This window comes from Pleuronectes platessa, chromosome 3 (assembly GCF_947347685.1).
Source record: "Pleuronectes platessa chromosome 3, fPlePla1.1, whole genome shotgun sequence".
Classification (NCBI taxonomy): domain Eukaryota; kingdom Metazoa; phylum Chordata; class Actinopteri; order Pleuronectiformes; family Pleuronectidae; genus Pleuronectes; species Pleuronectes platessa.
Window position 1 is genome coordinate 336,197 of NC_070628.1, and position 17,152 is coordinate 353,348.

Here is a 17,152-nt window from a genome sequence, read left to right on the forward strand (position 1 = left end):
GCAGCAGCAGCAGCCGTGTGACGTGTTTCCTGTTGCGCGCAGAGGAGCAGAGCAGGTGAGTCCATGTTTCCATGTTTCCAGTTCTTAGTTTCTCGTTTCTTCTGGTTCTGTTCCGCGGCTCCTCTCACACCTGGAACCGGCCTGTGTTCGTCCGGAGGCGGCTGGCCTGAGGAGCATCGGCCGCTGGTTCTCCAAAGCTAACTGCGCTAGGCTAACGTCATGAATGAGTCTGATGCAGAGGAAGCTAACACATGCTAACATTAGCTCCAGCTCGTTCTTCAATGGAGGTGTTAAATGAAGTGTTTACATGTTTTTGAATTGAATCAGGGACTCGAACCCAGCAGGTGGAAACTTTCTCCCTCTGACACCACGAAGCTTCAAGCGCATGTTTATCATTCATATTCATATGACTTCGTTCATTGGATCAGAGACAAACAGATCCAGGATCCACTGATGGAGGCTCGAACACAAGAGTCAGCTGATTCAGCTCCGACACAATCTGACCCACGTGCAGTTCTTAACATCCTATAACACTAAAGATAAAAGTCTATTTACGACACCTACGATTTCATCTGAAAACCTTGAGACAAACACAAGAGGAAGTTAATTGAGTTGAGGTGTTTTACAGTTGAACCATAAACTGACAAATGTATAGAAAGATGATTAATAAAATAATATTTACATCAAATCTCCACATAAAAACACTTTTCTGCTGAGTTTCCTCTGTAGAGTAGATCTGAGTGATAATGATCTGTTTCCTCAGACGTCACCATGGACATCCGACCCAACCACACCATTTACATCAACAACATCAATGACAAGGTCAAGAAGGAAGGTGAGTGTCCTGAAGAGCCTCGGTAGAAAGAGGGAGTCGAACCGACGACCTGCTGCTCAAGGACTGTGGAGCCATGTGACGGAAGCTGCCAAGATGAATAAATGAACAACTCAATAATATACGGCTAAATTAATGAGAAGATACACGATGGTGTTCTGAAAGGCTTCTTGTGTATTTGTACATGTCTTGATTGTGACTCGTGTGTTTCTCGTCTCCCCCTGCAGAGCTGAAGCGCTCGCTCTACGCACTCTTCTCTCAGTTTGGACAGATCCTTGAAATCGTGGCCTTGAAGACGATGAACATGAGGGGGCAGGCCTTCGTCGTCTTTAAGGAGCTCGCCGGCGCCACCAACGCGTTGAGGCAGCTGCAAGGTTTCCCCTTCTACAACAAGCCAATGGTACGAGCTGCAGTGATGACATCACTTTGAGCCGGTTGCCCGTTGTGTTTAGTCATGTTTCCATTCCCCCCCCTCGTGAAACATCACTCAGCTTCAAGTGAGTTGTAGATTCTAACACTGCAGAGTCCCTGAGCCTTGTCCTGTTGATTCCAGAGGATACAGTACGCAAAGACCGACTCGGAGGTCATCGCCAAGGTGAAGGGCACGTACGGTGACAAGGAGAAGAAGAAGGAGAAGAAGAAGAAAGCTCTGGAGGCCGGGACGAACCTCATAAAGAAACCGGCGCTGGTGAGCGATGACTCTACTGAGGCCTCACGTCTTTGTGTCGCTGGTTAAACTGTGTCTCATCCTAATTCTCACATCATCAGCCTCCATGTTCTCTCGCTCCTGGACCAGGAAGCTGATTCCTGTAGTTAGTTATTCACTGAATCTGTTTCTGCTGAGTCACATTTAACTGTGACAAACTGTGTGTGTGTAAACCTTCTCACGCTGCTCTTCACTGTGTTTGGTCTTGTCAGGGATCAGCGGCGCCTGTGCACTCGGCTGACGTCCAGGTGAGACTCACCTACACAAGTTGAACATCCTCGTCACACTCACTTTTCTTTATGTTTTAATGAATCAGTAAAAACGCTGAACATGAGGAACCACCAGAGTTCTCCAGGTGGACGTAGCGTCCTCTGTCCCACGTCCTTAAACCACAGAACCTCTGAATAAAGACGGATCCCAGGAGAGAAGCCAAAGTGTCTCTGACTGCAAACAACGTCATCACCACAAGATGGCAGCATTTGTAATCTGAGATATTTTGGCTTAATTTCTGGAGGAAGCATCTTTATTTATGCTCTTCATAAACATGTATGATCTTAATAGTATTTTTAATTTCAACACCAACCTCGGAGATGGAGGAGATCCAGTCTGCTGTTGAATGTTCTCCATCGTTCAGATAGTGGGCGACTTCCGGTTGTTGATTTGATTTTGATTTGAATCTGTTTCCTCCTCAGGTTCCAGACAACCCCCCCAACCACATCCTGTTCCTCAGCAACCTGCCGGAGGAGACCAATGAGATGATGCTATCGATGCTGTTCAACCAGTGAGTGTCGCTGTCAGGGGGACAGGCGTTTTATTTTGGCGAGGCTGAATCGTTGTTTCCTGTTTGGGTGGAGGTGGTGGAGTAGGCTAACGAGCTGCTAGCGGTTAGCCTGTTAGCATCAGGGAGTGAACCACGGTTAGCTTGTTCTAACTATAAACAAAATGCATCTCGGTCACTGTGAATAAATCCTCACGTTCAACAGCGACAGATTCATTTTATGCTAACTGCTAACGACAACAGCTAGCTCCTGTGGCGCCGTAGTTTCACAGCAACTACACTTCCTGTCGGATGCTTCAAAATAGAAGCTTCGTTTATTTAACAGGTAGAAGACTTGTTTATGGTCCAGTGACCTCTTCAGTGTTGAAATGTGTTCATGTTGTGTTAATGCAGGCTGTGTGTGTGTCTCCAGGTTTCCTGGTTTCAAAGAGGTGCGTCTTGTCCCGGGCCAACACGACATCTCCTTCGTGGAGTTCGAGGGCGACACCCAGGCGGGCGTGGCTAAGGACGCGCTGCAGGGCTTCAGGATCACGGCCACGTGCGCCATGAAGATCACCTACGCCAAGAAGTAGCTCCATGACCAGACAGTGGAGGGGGCGTGGCCTCTGGGTTTCCATTGTGCTCAGATCTTTGTAAATCTTTTTTTTTTATTGGATTAATTTAGTTTTTTCATTGTTTGGTTTGAGAGAAAATTCTTTTCATCTTACTCTGTAAAATAAAGAATAAAAGACTTTTTCATAAATTTGGTCTCAGATTAATTTTCCTTACGGACAAACGTGAAATTAAGATTTTACTGTAACTGCTCCAGCTGGGGTGTGGGGGTGTGTGTGTAATGAACAGGAAGTCAAACACAAACCTGGAGTTTTCAAACTAAGACTAAACACTGGAACACTCCCTGTGTCACCATAGCAGCAGAGATGAGTTATTAAATTACCTTGACCTGCCCAGACCCTGTTGTGTGTCTGTGTGTTTGTGTGTTTGTGTGTCTGTGTTGTGAACGTACCTCGTGGTCTCCTCCTCAGTCTCCTCCTCAGTCAGTGGAGCAGCAGCAGCTTCAGGTCTGTCTCTGACTTTAATTCATCTTCATATCACATATTACTCATCTTTAAACTGTGTCTTCATTTACATTTGTCTTTGATTCAGGTTCATATATTTACTATAACACTTTATTATTGTCTTGTTTTATAATACATTTTTATGACTAACAATAACATTGTACTGTAATATTGAACCACGGGGATGATACACTGTATCAAAGTAGTTTATCATAGTACTATGATACAGTATTATGATACACTATATCAAAGTACTGTATCCTAGTACTGTATCATAGTACTACACGGTGTGGTGTAGTGGAACCACAGTGTTAATAAACTGCAGATGGAAATGAGTCGTGGTCGTTTCTCACGGAGACGTTAGATTCCTCAGCAGAGAGAGGTTTGTCCTTCTGTCTTCATGAGGACACTCATTGGACGAATGTCTTCCTGTACATGAGTACCTGTATCTTAGATCACATTCCTACAAACACACTTAGAGAAATACTGCTTCTAATTGATAGTTCGTTACTGAACACAATCAATCTGTCATTATCATCAGGATGAACCACAGTCCTTTAAACCAGCTGTAATCACCCCCCCCCCCCCCCCCCCCCCCCCCAGATACTCGACCATCACTGACAATAATCCATCAGGTCTTTGATCTTCAGTTCTTCTACAAAGTGTTTATTCTGATCAAAGCTGTGAATCCTCTGATCTCTCTGATGTCCTCTGTTTCACGGGACATCTGTTGACTAGTGTCCGTCCTGGAGACGGGTCCTCACATGTGTCTCTGAGGTCTCTACCTTCTCCACCTGTAGAAGGTTTCAGTAGTTTGACTCTTGTTGAAGAACAGAGGACGTCTCACCTCGTTAAAGACGATGAGTCAATCTGTGAGATATGAGACTACACTAATGAAATGATTGATTAACCCTCCAAAGTAAATGTCTCACTTTTAACCTAAACCTGATTCTAACCCTAAAACCAAGTCTTAGCCCTTGAATCCGTCTCCGGATCCTCGACTGGGGATCAAATCCTTATTTTCTTGACGTCTCCAGATTCTGAACCTGAACATGTTGCCCTGATCCAAAATGGACGCCCCCACCAACAGCAGCTCGGCGCCATCGGACTACTTCCTGGTTGATGGCGGTCTGGACTATGCGGTTCCTCTGGACGAGGTCCCGGACACCACGCAGGGCCGAGCCTTCTTCGTGTCCACCGTGGTCATCGGCGTGGTGCTGGTGGGCATCATGCTGGTCTGTGGAGTGGGAAACTGTCTTTTCATCTTCAGCCTGGCTCGCTACCAGCAGCTGAGGAACCTGAGCGACCTGCTGATCTCCAGCCTGGCGGTGTCCGACGTGCTGGTGGCGGCGGTGTGCTGTCCCTTCCTGCTGGACTACTACGTGGTGAAGCAGCTGTCCTGGGACCACGGCCTGCTGCTCTGCGCCGCCACCAACTACCTGCGCACCGTGTCGCTCTACGTGTCCACCAACGCTCTGCTCGCCATCGCCCTGGACAGGTCAGTTCACTGGGGTTCATCCTCTGGGAGCAGGAATAGGGTTAGAGTTTAGATTCTGGAACTGTGGACACAGTTGAGCAGGGAGCAGGGGCCGGAGCAGGGGCCGGAAAGGCCGGAGCAGGGGCCGGAGGGGCCGGAGCAGGGAGCAGGGGCCGGAGGGGCCGGAGCAGGGGCCGGAGGGGCCGGAAGGGCCGGAGCAGGGAGCAGGGAGCAGGGGCCGGAGCAGGGGCCGGAGGGGCCGGAGGGGCCAGAGCAGGGAGCAGGGGCCAGAGCAGGGAGCAGGGTCCGGAGCAGGGAGCAGGGGCCGGAGGGGCCGGAGCAGGGGCCGGAGGGGCCAGAGCAGGGAGCAGGGGCCAGAGCAGGGAGCAGGGGCCTGAGCAGGGGCCGGAGGGGCCGGAGGGGCCAGAGCAGGGAGCAGGGGCCTAATTCAATTTAACACGACCTCTGTAACAACTCAATCACATTGTATTAGTATAGTCTCATATTCTCAGGTCCCAGTTTGTCTCCTGGTCTTTAACAAGGTGAGACGTCCTCTGTTCTTCAACAAGAGTCAAACTACTGAAACCTTTAACAGGTGAAGAAGGTAGAAACCTCAGAGACACATGTGAGGACCTGTCTCCCAGGACGGACACTAGTCAACAGATGTCCCGTGAAACAGAGGACATCAGAGAGATCAGAGTCTTTACAGCTTTGATTAGAATAAACACTTTATTATTATTGTCAGAAATGGTCGAGTATCTGAGGAGACGTATTATATATCAAGCAGACTTGTTGTGATCATCAGGATCCACCATCAGGATCCGGATCCACCATCTAGTGGACTCATGGTCCTGACCCCCCTGTCTGTCTGCAGGTACATGGTGATCCTCCACCCTCTGAAGCCTCGGATGAAGCAGCAGACGGCGTGCTGTGTTGTCCTGACAGTCTGGATCGTACCCGTCTTCATCTCCATCCCCTCCGCCTACATGGCCTCTGAGACCACCTACCCACGTGTGGGAGCTGACACCCACAAGACCTTCTGTGCTCAGATCTGGCCGGTGGACCAGCAGGTTCTCTACCGCTCCTACTTCCTTCTCATCTTCGCCCTGGAGTTCATGGGCCCGGTGACCGTCATGGTGGTCTGCTACATCCAGATCTCCAGGGAGCTGTGGTTCAAGGACGTTCCTGGTTTTCAGACGGAGCAGATCCGGAAGAGGCTCCAGAGGCGTCGGAGAACAGTGGTGATGCTGATTCTGGTCCTGGTGGCCTACGTCCTCTGTTGGGCGCCGTACTACGCCTTCACCCTGCTGAGGGACTTTTACCCGTCCCTCATCTCCAGGGACAGGAACTCCCTGGTGGCCTTCTACATCATTGAGTGCCTCGCCATGAGCAACGGGGTCATCAACACCCTCTGCTTCGTGAGTGTCCGGAACCACAGCAAGCGCCCGAGGAGGACAGGCAGGTTCCCGCTGAGGCTGGTGTCCTACGTGTCTGCCCGGTCTGTGGAGGAAGGGGACGCACGGACGTCCTCCCTTCGAGAGACGGAGGACGTGGAGGGGACTCGGCTGAGGTAGAGCTCCAACATCTAACGCATCAGCTGCAGCTCTACAACTTGTGGAATGAGACACACCAGAGGAACCAGAAACTACAAGAACCTTCAGAGAGCATCAGGGACTGAACCTGTCCCACAGGAAGGACATTTCATAGAATGACTTCCTGTGGGACGTGTCAGGGCCGCAGGTCGAAGCTGATTGGTCGAACACTGGTTCATTAATTATTTGGATGAGAAAATCTTCTTCAGCACAAACGAGACACTGATCATGGAAAAAACTGCTTTATTTAAAAAAGATCAAAGTACAAGATAAAGACTTCCCAGAGTGCATTGCTCCGAGGATCAGTTCTGGACGCCATCGTTCAGACTCGTCATGGATCATAAACTCCTCCACGTTAGCAGATGGGACATGGACCAAAGAAAATCATCTAACTGGACGAGGTTGATGTTTGTTCCAGTGTTTCTGATCAGTTTGGTTTGAATCAGTTATTAAGATATAAAAAGTGTCTTGATATTAAACCACGTGGAGACAGAATGAACTGCCTCCATGTTTCTGTCCAGTCCTTTATTATAAACTGATGACGTTAACTGCAAATGATAATAAAATATTTAGAGATATCACTTATACATTATGATCGAGAGCTGAGACTAACTGTGATTGGTCGAGTCACCTGAACGTATCAGCTGATCATAAGAATCAAACAGTTGAAGGTAGGATACTCGTCTCCAGTGAGAGCACAGCTGCATGTTCACGTCTGGAATCTCTTTCAGACGTGAAACCAAAGAAACGGTTTGAGGACGGAGGCGTGGCATGTGAATATTACATATACAATATATATTATTACATGTGAGGACGATTCTGAGGAGACAGAATCAGTGTGTTGGTCTGAAACCTGAGGTCACCTACAGTGACCTCAGGTTGGTAAGGTCAGGGTGACTCCTGCATACAACACGTGGCCAGAAGAGTGTGGACACTCCCCTGTTGGGCCCACAGAGGAGTAATCGATTACTCCCCTGTTGGGCCCACAGAGGAGTAATCGATTACCTTCTCCCTTGGGGCGATTGAGATGATGTGAGAGTTTTGCTGTCGTCCATCTTTATTTACAGTTTAACTCAGTTTCAGTTCATCACAGCAGCGTAACTGGACTGGACAATTTCAAGTGGTTCCTTCCACCTGACCCGTGTGTGAGTGTGTCTCCTTCAACCGGATCATCACAACCAGTTGTTGTGCTTCGGTTGCCATGATGAGAGGGCGCGACCTGAAGGTCAGAAATGTCTTGAGAGGATGTGAACAAACATGGAGTCGACACTGAGGTGCTGACTCCTCATGTTCCTGACGTGTATTAAACCAGGAGGACGATGGAGACGTTTTCTCTCAGCAGCTCAAGAGACGTCTCTGAAGACAGACGAGCGGCAGCACCTCAGTGTCTCTGAATCAGAGACTGGAAACTAATCTGGTTTTATTTTACTCTGGGTTTGAGTCTGAACAGAAACTGAGACTTTAGTAAACGATGACACGTCCTCTTCCTGATTGGTTCTCATCAGTCACATGCTGTCAGTTACACTCCCACCTCGTGTTGTTACATCATGACGTCACGTTAAAAGTCTCCCACCTGAAAAAGGACACAAAGACAAACACTGGAGGAAGCTGGGCTCTACTTCCTCCTCTTCAGGAACCCCTGAGCTTCTTTCTGCAGTCTGTCCACGTCCTCCTTGCTGCTGTCCTCCGAGTCCGGAGGGACGTAGTCTGAGTCCTGGCCCACGTCCTCGCTGTCGTCGTCGATGAAGCTGTCGTCGTACTCGTCTTCGTCTTCGTCTTCGTCTGGGCTCTTCCTGGGGACAGTTTGTGATCGAGCTGCAGAGACGTGATGACATCATGTGAGGAAACGGTCACCAGAACATTCTGTTCTCAAATGTTTCTGTGATCTCTGATGAGCTGGTTCAGGCGTCCACACTCTATCATGTGCTGAAAGCTGCAGAGACACACATGTTGTGTTGTTGATGTGTGACATATAACGGCAGCTCACCTGCTCTCTTTGTGTGTTTGTATTCTTTCCTGTGAAGAGGATTCTTCCTGTGAGAGAAACACAGATTATGATGAGACTCACGCAGACACTGTAATGGAACTTTCTATCTGTGGTCACACCCTGTCTGTGTGTGTCTGTGTGTGTCTGTGTGGGACACAGACACACAACATGACCTGAATTACTCCACAGCTGCTGTTAACACAATAATGATAATTAAACTGCTGACAGATGGTGAGGGCGAGCGCTGGCGGCACCACGGTACGACAGTGTCGGTCCTGTTAGCTTAGCTTAAAGACTGGAGACAGGTGGAAACAGCTAGCCTAGCTCTGTCCAAACAAAACCCACCAACCAGCAGCTAAAGATCCTGAATTGACTGAAACAGGCGTCACAAGTTCGATTCCTCGTGTTCACGCACGTCTGGTAAAAATCTGACGTGTGACATCACATCAACTGTCGTGGATTGTGATTGGTCGTTTACAGGAGCTAAATGCTCTGAATGTGCATCACGCCCCCCGGTGGTCAACATGGAAAGTCATGATGACAGCCTGCACCTCCAGCTCCGACTGAAACAGGTCCCTGTGGACCGGTCATCAGGTTTCCCATCATGCCTTTCAACCGATGCCTGTCATCTTCAGGTACAACAACATGTCTGACCTGTAGCAGCCTGTGCCGTAGGGACACTCGGGTCGGTCCTCCTCCTCCTCCTCCTCCTCCTCCTCCTCCTCGAAGTCACTGTCCCCGGGGTGACTGGTCTCCTGGAAATGAACCGGGTTCTTCCTGGAGAAACAAACGTGTGGATAAGAGGTTTTCAGTCTCTCACGCTCGTCTTAAAGACAAAGCAGGTCTTCTGAAAATGTCCCTGAATGTGGGACATGAAGTCTGCAGCCACATGAGGAGACACAACAAGAAATAAGTCTGTTTCTTCTGTGAGAGGAACAGACTGAAACTCCAGAAACAGACTGAAAGAACCAGGAACAGGAGGAGGAGGAGGAGGAGGAAGAGGAGGACGAGGACGAGGAGGACGAGGAGGAAGAGGAGGAAGAGGAGGACGAGGAGGAAGAGGAGGACGAGGAGGAAGAGGAGGAAGAGGAGGACGAGGACAAGGAGGAGGACAAGGAGGAGGACAAGGAGGAAGAGGAGGAAGAGGAGGACGAGGAGGACGAGGAGGATGAGGACGAGGACGAGGAGGAAGAGGAAGAGGAAGAGGAGGAGGAGGACGAGGAGGACGAGGAGGACAAGGAGGACAAGGAGGACAAGGACTCACCTGTAGCAGTCCTTCCCGTATGGACACGGCGGTCGCAGCCGAGCAGAGACAGACGAGGATGGTTGAGTCCCCTGTCGCTCGTCTTTCGACTTCCTGTCGTCCTCCTTGGATTCGGTCTCGTCAGGGTCTGGTGTCATGGCGGCGGTGTTGATCGCCCTGGATGTCTCTCCTGCTTCTCCCTCCTCTCCCATCTCCATGGCGAGGCTGTGGGACTCGCTGCTTGTCTCAGGTCTGCTGGAGCCATGATGACGGGCTGTGACATCATCCTGGAAGTCGACAAATCAACACACGGGTCGGAACATTTAAATATTTACATTATTCATATCAATGGAATCTAATTAATTCATCTAAGAAACAACTGGTCAAAATCTGAGGAAGTTCTCAGAGGCCGACTTGAGATGTTTCACGTTTCAGAGGTCAAGGTCACGTGGACTTTCTCTCATCAGACTTAGATCTGAGGTTCAGGATCAATAAGCAGAAAATCTTCTGATTTTACTTTAAATATAATTTGAAAAGTTTCAAAATATTCATTAAAGTTTCCACATCAAAGAGTAAACAGTGTGTATGTTTATTTCTAAATGCTAAGCTAACGGCTAACAGCCCTGAGACGTTTATTCAGGACATAGAGCAGTAGAGCAGAACTCATTTGAACTCAATCTTCATCACTCACCTTCCTCCTCCTCTTCCTAGGATGCTCCTCCCCCTCCTCACTAAGCCCCGCCTCCTCTGGTGAGTGGGTTACAGTGGGCGTGGTCAATTTGGGTGTTTTACTTCTCTTAACGAACGACTGAACTAAAAGAGACGGAAGAGAAATTTAACATCAATGTTTTTATATAAACAAAAAGATTTGCAGTCATGTGACGGACACTGGGGGGGGGGGGGGGGGGGGGTACCTTTGGGACTGGAGGACGAAATGGGAGCGACAGCTGCCGTCATCCACGCAGGTAAAACTCTCTTCTTCATCACAGACACAGCCCGGCCATCATCCTCCTCTTCCTTTGGAAGCGTGGAGTCTTCCTGTTTGACACAAGAGAAAACACAGCGCTCTGATTGGCTGCCTGCAGGTTTGTTCCAGCCTGTGATTGGTTGGAAAACACCGACTCCAGTTCAGACAAATCACCTGACTGATTATCTTTTATATTCATTAATATATATTGAGTTTTGAAATCTAAGTCTCTGGGAAACCTTCAGACATTTTACACAATGAATCATGATTCCAATAAATAATCCCAAAATGAATCAATGTTAAAACTTAAAGTCTAGAGTTTATGTAACTGGAGACTTGAGAGAGGTCCTTTAGAGACTCGTGATGTGAATCAGCTGGACGTGAATTCATGATGAAAAATATCCAGTTGAATGAGAAAAGACAAAAGAGATAAAAAGGTCAGAACCACATGTGGCAGCAGGGGGCGCTGTGGTTCAGTAGCTGTTAGACAGTGTCGCTTTAAAGATCAAAGCAGCTCTGAACTGAAATGAGACCATTGCATCAGCAGGAGAACGTTTTATTGGTTCTTGGTTTTAACATGTGACCGTTTGACCTGATGTTTGAAAGTGTCAACGATGTGTAATACACATGTTGGCCTGAGAGGCGTCGACCTGTTGGAGCCCTCGTTAGAGAGAAGGTCACATTTGAATCGGTTCTTAGCGACTCGAGGATCCGGAGCCTGAACAGTTGAACTGTGACATTTTAACAAACATTTTAAATCATCTAAACGATTGGATGATCTACATTTCCCTGGGGATTAATAAAGTATCCATCTGTCTATCTATCTATTAAATATTCATGATCTTGTTTCCTGCTTCACTGGTGATTTAGTTTTGAGTGAATGAACCTGATGTAAACGTCTGGGACCCTCCTCTTCCTCCTCTTCCTCCTCCTCCTCCTCATTGGACAGTACTGCCGACGTTGGCTCCTCGTGAGGCGGAGTCTGTCCACGGTCGAGTCTGATTGGACGAGCCGGCTCCACCTCTGGCTCAGGAGAAGTGGGACGTTCCTCCTCTTCTTTTTCTTCTTCTTCAAACGTCTGACTGTTTCTACAGGAAGTGACAAAGTAAAAAGGACAGTTTGAAAACTCTGCCGCTCGGTGTGAGTGTTACATCGATCACATGATGACACATGAGTCAACCCGAAGCCCACAGGTATGAGATCAGATCCCACAGGAGCAGGAGGTTCATCTCACATCTCTCCTGACATGTGACTACCTGGGGGTGTGCTCTCCTGCGCCCACAGCCAGCACCTGGTAGATGAACTGTCCCGGCAGCAGGGACAACACGTCTCCGTCCTGAAGGGGGGACCAGGACCCTCTCCTCAGAGGTCGAGGGTCGTCAGTGAGGGACGACTGAATGAAGCACGGGTTCATGTGCATCTAGAGACGCAAGCAGAGGATGAACCAGTTTGTGTTGTTCAATGATATGAAGGTTTTGAAAGATGAGTGAAGCTTCTGCAGAATGACGGGTCTGGTGTCGAGCTCCAGGTCCACAGACTGACACTGATCCACACAGAAACATGAGGGAATCGAACATGTGACGTCTGTTTCACACACTGGTCAGGAGCACACACTGTAAATAAAGATGGACGACATGCTAAAGTGAAGCCAAATCATCTGGATCGCCCCCTGGTGGTTGGCTGCAGTATAGAGCATACCCTGCCTCCTGCATGTTAGCAGATGGGACAAAGTAGACGTTATATTCATGTTTTTCAAAGATGGTTTCTGTCGTTTTAGGTAAAGTTCTCCGAGAGTTCCTACGAGGTCCGCTAGCTTAGCCCCTTCTGGTGGACTTTTAGGCTAACAGCGTTTTGTGGACTCGAACACTTCACCCCCCGTGAGTAGATAATGAGGGAGGTTTCACTTATGGTGAACTGTCCCTTTAAGATCTGAAACGTATTTGTTGGATTAAGTGACAAGCAGCAGAAACTAAGCAGCAGCTGTTCAGGGACTGAGTCGGTTCTTCTCGTTAATAAAATCAAAGGTTTAATTCATGAACACAAACAGACGATGAGGTAAATAAAAGAGAAACTCTGTGAACCTGAACCTGGAGCCACTCTTTATGAAGAGGGTGTGGATCTCAGATCGTGTTGGACACCAGGGGGCGATCTAGACACTTCTCTTTAGGGAGCCGTCGGTCACTGATCATGTCCACGTGACCTTAAAGGACTGAATGTCCCTGATGGAATGAACGAGTGATGATGGTTTCAGTTCTTTTCCTTTGAAGAAGAGAGGAACTCACAGGTTTGATCTGCAGCCGACCGCTCAGGTTCTGCAGCAGCCCGTGAAGTCTGGACACTCTCTTATCACTGACCTGGGATAAGAGACAAAGCAGGGGACGACCTTCAGCACATGTTAGTTTGACCTTCAGCACATGTTAGTTTGACCTTCAGCACATGTTAGTTTGAGGGAGAAGATGACTGTTACTGTCGATATTAATGATGTTCAATGTCCTGTGAAAAATATAAACAAAAAATATTCATTTTAAAACGTTTATTAAAATGTAATTAAAGCAATTATTTTGCTATTTAAATAGTTTGAATTCGTTTTCTGTCAACTGTTCTGAAGACCTGTTCCTGACATGTTCCTGACATGTTCGTCGTTCAGGGGTTGAGATCAAACACTCAACTGGGCTCCTGACCAGAGGAGATGGCTCCTCCACCTGAGGAACCTTCCCCTTCAGGAGATCTGCTCCGTCTTTAACACACCTGTTGTCCCAGGCGTCCTCCTCGAGGACCTTTTCCTCTCAGCTGGTTTTTTTAATCTTTTATCTTATTTGAATTATTTGACAGTTTAGTCGTTCTACGTGCACCTTGGTGTATTCTGTTTCCCGCCCTTTTGATGTTCCACTGGTGAAGTTGGTCAACGAGTGTTTTTTAATGTGTTAAATCAATCCCAGTGACGTTGACCAGGGTTAATCCGGTCACACCCCGGGAGGACAGGTGACATGTGACCGTTGGGTGAACCACAGGATCCACTGATGTCCCAGTTCAACTAAACCACAGAGGACACTCACTCCCAGTAGGGGGCCCCTGCCCAGCACCGTCTCCCCCGGCGGCAGGTGCACCGGGGCCCCGCCGTCCAGCGGGACCAGGTCGAAGCCGGACATGGGTCAGCTCAGCCCGGGTCACTGGGTCACAGGGTCACAGGGTCACAGGGTCACTGGAGGCGCTGGTTAGAAAACACACAACAACACTGAGACTGGGAGCACGTGCACAGGAAGGTTCAGCTGACGTCACAGAAGGAGCGTTACCTTTGTTCACCTGAGGAGAAAACCCCGCGAAAACAGATAGAAACAAACACAAACAAACAAACAAACAAGCCCACTCCTCCGGCAGCACCAGCACTTCCGGGACGCAGCAGCGCATGCGCACTGGAGCAGAACGCAGGCATGGCTCTGTCCTGTAGATTCACATCCGCAGATTCACCAAACTGAATCACCTCCTATTATATGTTTATTTTTAATGAAGTAAATATTTGCGTTAATAGCTAAATCTCAGGTGAGGTTATAGATGACTACATTACATTCTGTAATGAAATAAACATTTAATAAACAGGAAACGACTTTTACACTCAGAAACTCATTCTGATCATTTAAAATGTTATTGTTTATTAGCTAAATATTGTTGTGTGTTTTAAATGTAGCAGCAATCTGCAGAGAGAAACTTTATTGATTTTATTTTAGACAAAATGTTGTGTTTTTTCTTTGCGGGATGACGCCCTGTGCGCATGCGTGTTTCACCCAGTGACGTGTGTAAACAACCGTTGAGACATTTAAACCTTCAGCTGTCAGACACCGAGGGGACACGTCACGGTAAGAGGACACTGTTAGCGAGAGACACTGTTAGCACGAGACATCGTTAGCACGATACACTGTTAGCACGAGACATCGTTAGCACGAGACACTGTTAGCGAGAGACACTGTTAGCACGAGACATCGTTAGCAAGAGACACTGTTAGCAAGAGACACCGTTAGCATGAGACACCGTTAGCAAGAGACACTGTTAGCAAGAGACACCGTTAGCATGAGACACCGTTAGCAAGAGACACCGTTAGCGTGAGACACCGTTAGCGTGAGACACCGTTAGCATGAGACACTGCTAGTAAGAGACACTGTTAGCATGAGACACTGCTAGTAAGAGACAGAGGGACACTGTTGGTTGAGACAAGTTGTCCATGAACCTGTCTCTGATACTCTGCTGTGACCAGGACTTGGACAGGGCCTGTCCCTGTGTCATCACATATTTGTCTTCTCTAACCTCTCAGGTGGTTTCAAACTGTTGGACTCTATCATGCAGCATGAGCCCACGAGGACGTCCTCCGTGCTCCACCTCAGTGGAGGAGGACCGTCCCTGACGTCCACCAAGAGGACCGAGCCTCAGAACTTTGCAGAGTCTCTGCCAGCAGAGATGAGCGTGAGGATCTTCAGCGAGTTGGACCCGGAGAGTCTGTGCAGCGCGGCCTGCGCCTGCAAACTGTGGCACCACCTCATCGAGGACAGCGAGCAGCTGTGGAGGACTCAGTGTCTGCTGGTCCGAGCCGTCTGCCAGAGGGAGGTGGACAGGGACCGGAGACACGGGCTGTCCTGGAAGGTTGGTGGACGGTGCCGTGGACAGTGCTGGGGAAGCAGGGCTGCTGCTGGAGAGGGCCCACGCCATGAGAGGTCTAAAACAGATGTATAAAGATAAATTTAAGTCTTTAAACTCTGTTCTCATTTACTTACAAAGATTATTACCTGGGGAAGTTTTTAGAAGTAATTAAAATAATTATTATATATAAATAATGCATCATGGTACATGGGCCTGGGTGTGGACTTGGTGTCAGTGGCGCTGAGCAGCCGGTCCGGCCCTGGCAGTGAGGTCAGTCTCAGTGGCAGCCGGAGGAGGAGCAGATGATTCAAGGCTCCTTCAGCTTCCTGAGGAGCTGGACACTGTCCCATGTGTCCTCATGTGTCCTCATGTGTCCTCATGTCTGTCACAGCTCCTCCTCACACGAGAGCTCTGGTTACGGAGCCTGAAAAACTCAGCTGTGTCTGTGTTTACGTTTCATCAGTGGCTTCCTCAGAGAGATCCTTCTCCAACCTGTGACGATTAGAAACATGCTCACGGTCCAACATGATGCAAAAGAGACTTGATGAATGTTCACAGACATTTGAGCTCTTCAGACATCAGTGACCTAATGAGACGTCTTCTCCACAGAGCGTTAGATCCTCTCTCCACGGCCCTGCTGGGGGACCACAGATAAAACCTCTAGTTTCTTTGTGCTTGTCTAACGTTCACAGTTCCTTCACATGGAGGCTCTGGCCCAGTCCCCTCTTTTCCTCTGGTCATTTAAAGTGTTCCTATCTATAAAGAGATGAGAATGTCTGTCCCGTCCTCTGATTGGCTGCGGCTTCCTCTCTGCAGGTGACGTTGGTGAGGAACTACACTCGCAGCTGCCTGAAGAGCGATTGGCTGAGAGGAAGGTACAGTCACGTGAGGTCAGCGGAGGAGCTGAGCGGCAGGAGGATGACGCCGCTCGACGCCGAGACGTGGGGGGAGATCCTGGAGGCGGAGCTAGACAGATGACTTCAGGAGATCAAAGGATCTTCATTGTATATTTTGTATTTTTATCAGACAAACAGCTGGACGTGTTTTTTTTACTTTTTTAAGAAAAATAATCATGTGGAAAGAGAACGAATCAAATGGAACAGAAACTTTATTGGTGAATTGTTTCTTCAGCTGTTTCATTGCTTCGATGTAAATATGTAATAAATCTCCTCTTTGAAAGTCATGATGCAGATTATTAATGAAGCTGTTTCTTGGTAAAGTTCTGGAGTTTATTACACTGGAACATCTTTCTATATGCAGGGTTCATGCACATTTTGATCAATGGATTTCCAGAACTATTCCATGTCTTCTCAATAACTTTAAATTTCCATGATCATACATTTTGTAAGATCTCGGTGTATACATGAAAAAGTGACATTTAGTTTTTAAGCTGACAATGATAATTCCAAAGCAGACAGTAAACCTTGAATTACACAAATGAATGAGTTAGATTGAGGTCTTTGTCTGTTGTTACCCGTCACATGTACTTTTCCATTTGTAGCCGAGCATGTTTAAATCTACTCTTCCCTGGCAGAGTGCTTTATCCCTCCTGCTTCCCCACAGAGCCTTTCAGTTAGTATGAGAGCGTACACCTGCTTATAGTTTCTTTTAAAAGCATTTGAATTATTGAAAACTCCGCGTAAATGAACGACATGAAAATATGAATATAACAAATTTCCATGACTTCCATGAAAATCCCAAAACTTTTGGGATTTTATTTTTTTCAAGCACTTTTCCAGGCCTGGAAAAAATCATTTAACATTTCCAGGTTTTTCATGACCCTAGGAACCCTGTATATGGCTTTCTTTTAGACATGAGCTGAGGTTCCTGCAGCCCACTAGTAAAATGTCTGGAAAATGAAGTTATTACATTTAAATAGTTTATGT

The 17,152-nt window shown here is 47.9% G+C and overlaps 4 protein-coding genes across 6 annotated transcripts; 3 read left to right on the forward strand and 1 right to left on the reverse strand.

Annotated features, from left to right (window-relative positions):
* The first annotated feature begins 1 nt into the window (after position 1).
* Positions 2-3,058, forward strand: snrpb2 (small nuclear ribonucleoprotein polypeptide B2). Its single transcript, XM_053417965.1, has 7 exons — positions 2-55; positions 764-835; positions 1,060-1,232; positions 1,386-1,520; positions 1,751-1,786; positions 2,231-2,319; positions 2,729-3,058. Exons 2-7 carry the CDS (start codon positions 772-774, stop codon positions 2,886-2,888), a joined length of 657 nt encoding a protein of 218 aa, XP_053273940.1. The 5' UTR covers positions 2-55; positions 764-771; the 3' UTR covers positions 2,889-3,058.
* Positions 3,059-4,441: 1,383 nt separating this feature from the next.
* Positions 4,442-6,422, forward strand: prokr1a (prokineticin receptor 1a). Its single transcript, XM_053419546.1, has 2 exons — positions 4,442-4,869; positions 5,723-6,422. The coding sequence occupies exons 1-2, from the start codon at positions 4,442-4,444 to the stop codon at positions 6,420-6,422; spliced, it is 1,128 nt and encodes a 375-aa protein (XP_053275521.1).
* A 244-nt stretch (positions 6,423-6,666) lies between these two features.
* On the reverse strand, positions 6,667-13,823 carry aplf (aprataxin and PNKP like factor). 3 transcript variants are annotated; one of them, XM_053417967.1, is made up of 11 exons: positions 13,694-13,823; positions 12,920-12,991; positions 11,894-12,057; positions 11,524-11,725; positions 10,585-10,708; positions 10,362-10,483; positions 9,692-9,957; positions 9,082-9,204; positions 8,428-8,474; positions 8,014-8,255; positions 6,667-7,971 (listed from the first exon to the last, which is right to left on the reverse strand). In XM_053417967.1, the coding sequence occupies exons 1-10, from the start codon at positions 13,784-13,786 to the stop codon at positions 8,056-8,058; spliced, it is 1,413 nt and encodes a 470-aa protein (XP_053273942.1). In that variant the 5' UTR covers positions 13,787-13,823; the 3' UTR covers positions 6,667-7,971; positions 8,014-8,055. The 3 variants fall into 3 exon arrangements, with proteins under 3 accessions (XP_053273942.1, XP_053273941.1, XP_053273943.1); XM_053417966.1 differs by having other exon boundaries at positions 6,667-8,255; XM_053417968.1 differs by lacking the exon at positions 13,694-13,823 and having other exon boundaries at positions 6,667-8,255; positions 12,719-12,991.
* Positions 13,824-14,425: 602 nt separating this feature from the next.
* Positions 14,426-16,449, forward strand: LOC128436745 (F-box only protein 48). Its single transcript, XM_053418589.1, has 3 exons — positions 14,426-14,491; positions 14,944-15,269; positions 16,083-16,449. Exons 2-3 carry the CDS (start codon positions 14,970-14,972, stop codon positions 16,242-16,244), a joined length of 462 nt encoding a protein of 153 aa, XP_053274564.1. The 5' UTR covers positions 14,426-14,491; positions 14,944-14,969; the 3' UTR covers positions 16,245-16,449.
* The last annotated feature ends 703 nt before the right edge of the window (positions 16,450-17,152 follow it).

Excerpts from the sequence above, each read along its gene's own strand:
- LOC128436745 (XM_053418589.1), top strand. The coding sequence starts at position 14,970 with ATGCAGCATGAGCCCACGAGGACGTCCTCCGTGCTCCACCTCAGTGGA. Across the intron at positions 15,270-16,082 it reads GACACGGGCTGTCCTGGAAG|GTGACGTTGGTGAGGAACTA; the intron begins GTTGGTGGACGG and ends TCCTCTCTGCAG.
- snrpb2 (XM_053417965.1), top strand. The coding sequence starts at position 772 with ATGGACATCCGACCCAACCACACCATTTACATCAACAACATCAATGAC. Across the intron at positions 836-1,059 it reads TGACAAGGTCAAGAAGGAAG|AGCTGAAGCGCTCGCTCTAC; the intron begins GTGAGTGTCCTG and ends CTCCCCCTGCAG. Across the intron at positions 2,320-2,728 it reads CTATCGATGCTGTTCAACCA|GTTTCCTGGTTTCAAAGAGG; the intron begins GTGAGTGTCGCT and ends GTGTGTCTCCAG.
- prokr1a (XM_053419546.1), top strand. The coding sequence starts at position 4,442 with ATGGACGCCCCCACCAACAGCAGCTCGGCGCCATCGGACTACTTCCTG. Across the intron at positions 4,870-5,722 it reads CTCGCCATCGCCCTGGACAG|GTACATGGTGATCCTCCACC; the intron begins GTCAGTTCACTG and ends GTCTGTCTGCAG.
- aplf (XM_053417967.1), bottom strand. The coding sequence starts at position 13,786 with ATGTCCGGCTTCGACCTGGTCCCGCTGGACGGCGGGGCCCCGGTGCAC. Across the intron at positions 12,992-13,693 it reads GCAGGGGCCCCCTACTGGGA|GTCAGTGATAAGAGAGTGTC; the intron begins GTGAGTGTCCTC and ends CTCTTATCCCAG. Across the intron at positions 9,205-9,691 it reads TACGGGAAGGACTGCTACAG|GAAGAACCCGGTTCATTTCC; the intron begins GTGAGTCCTTGT and ends TTGTTTCTCCAG.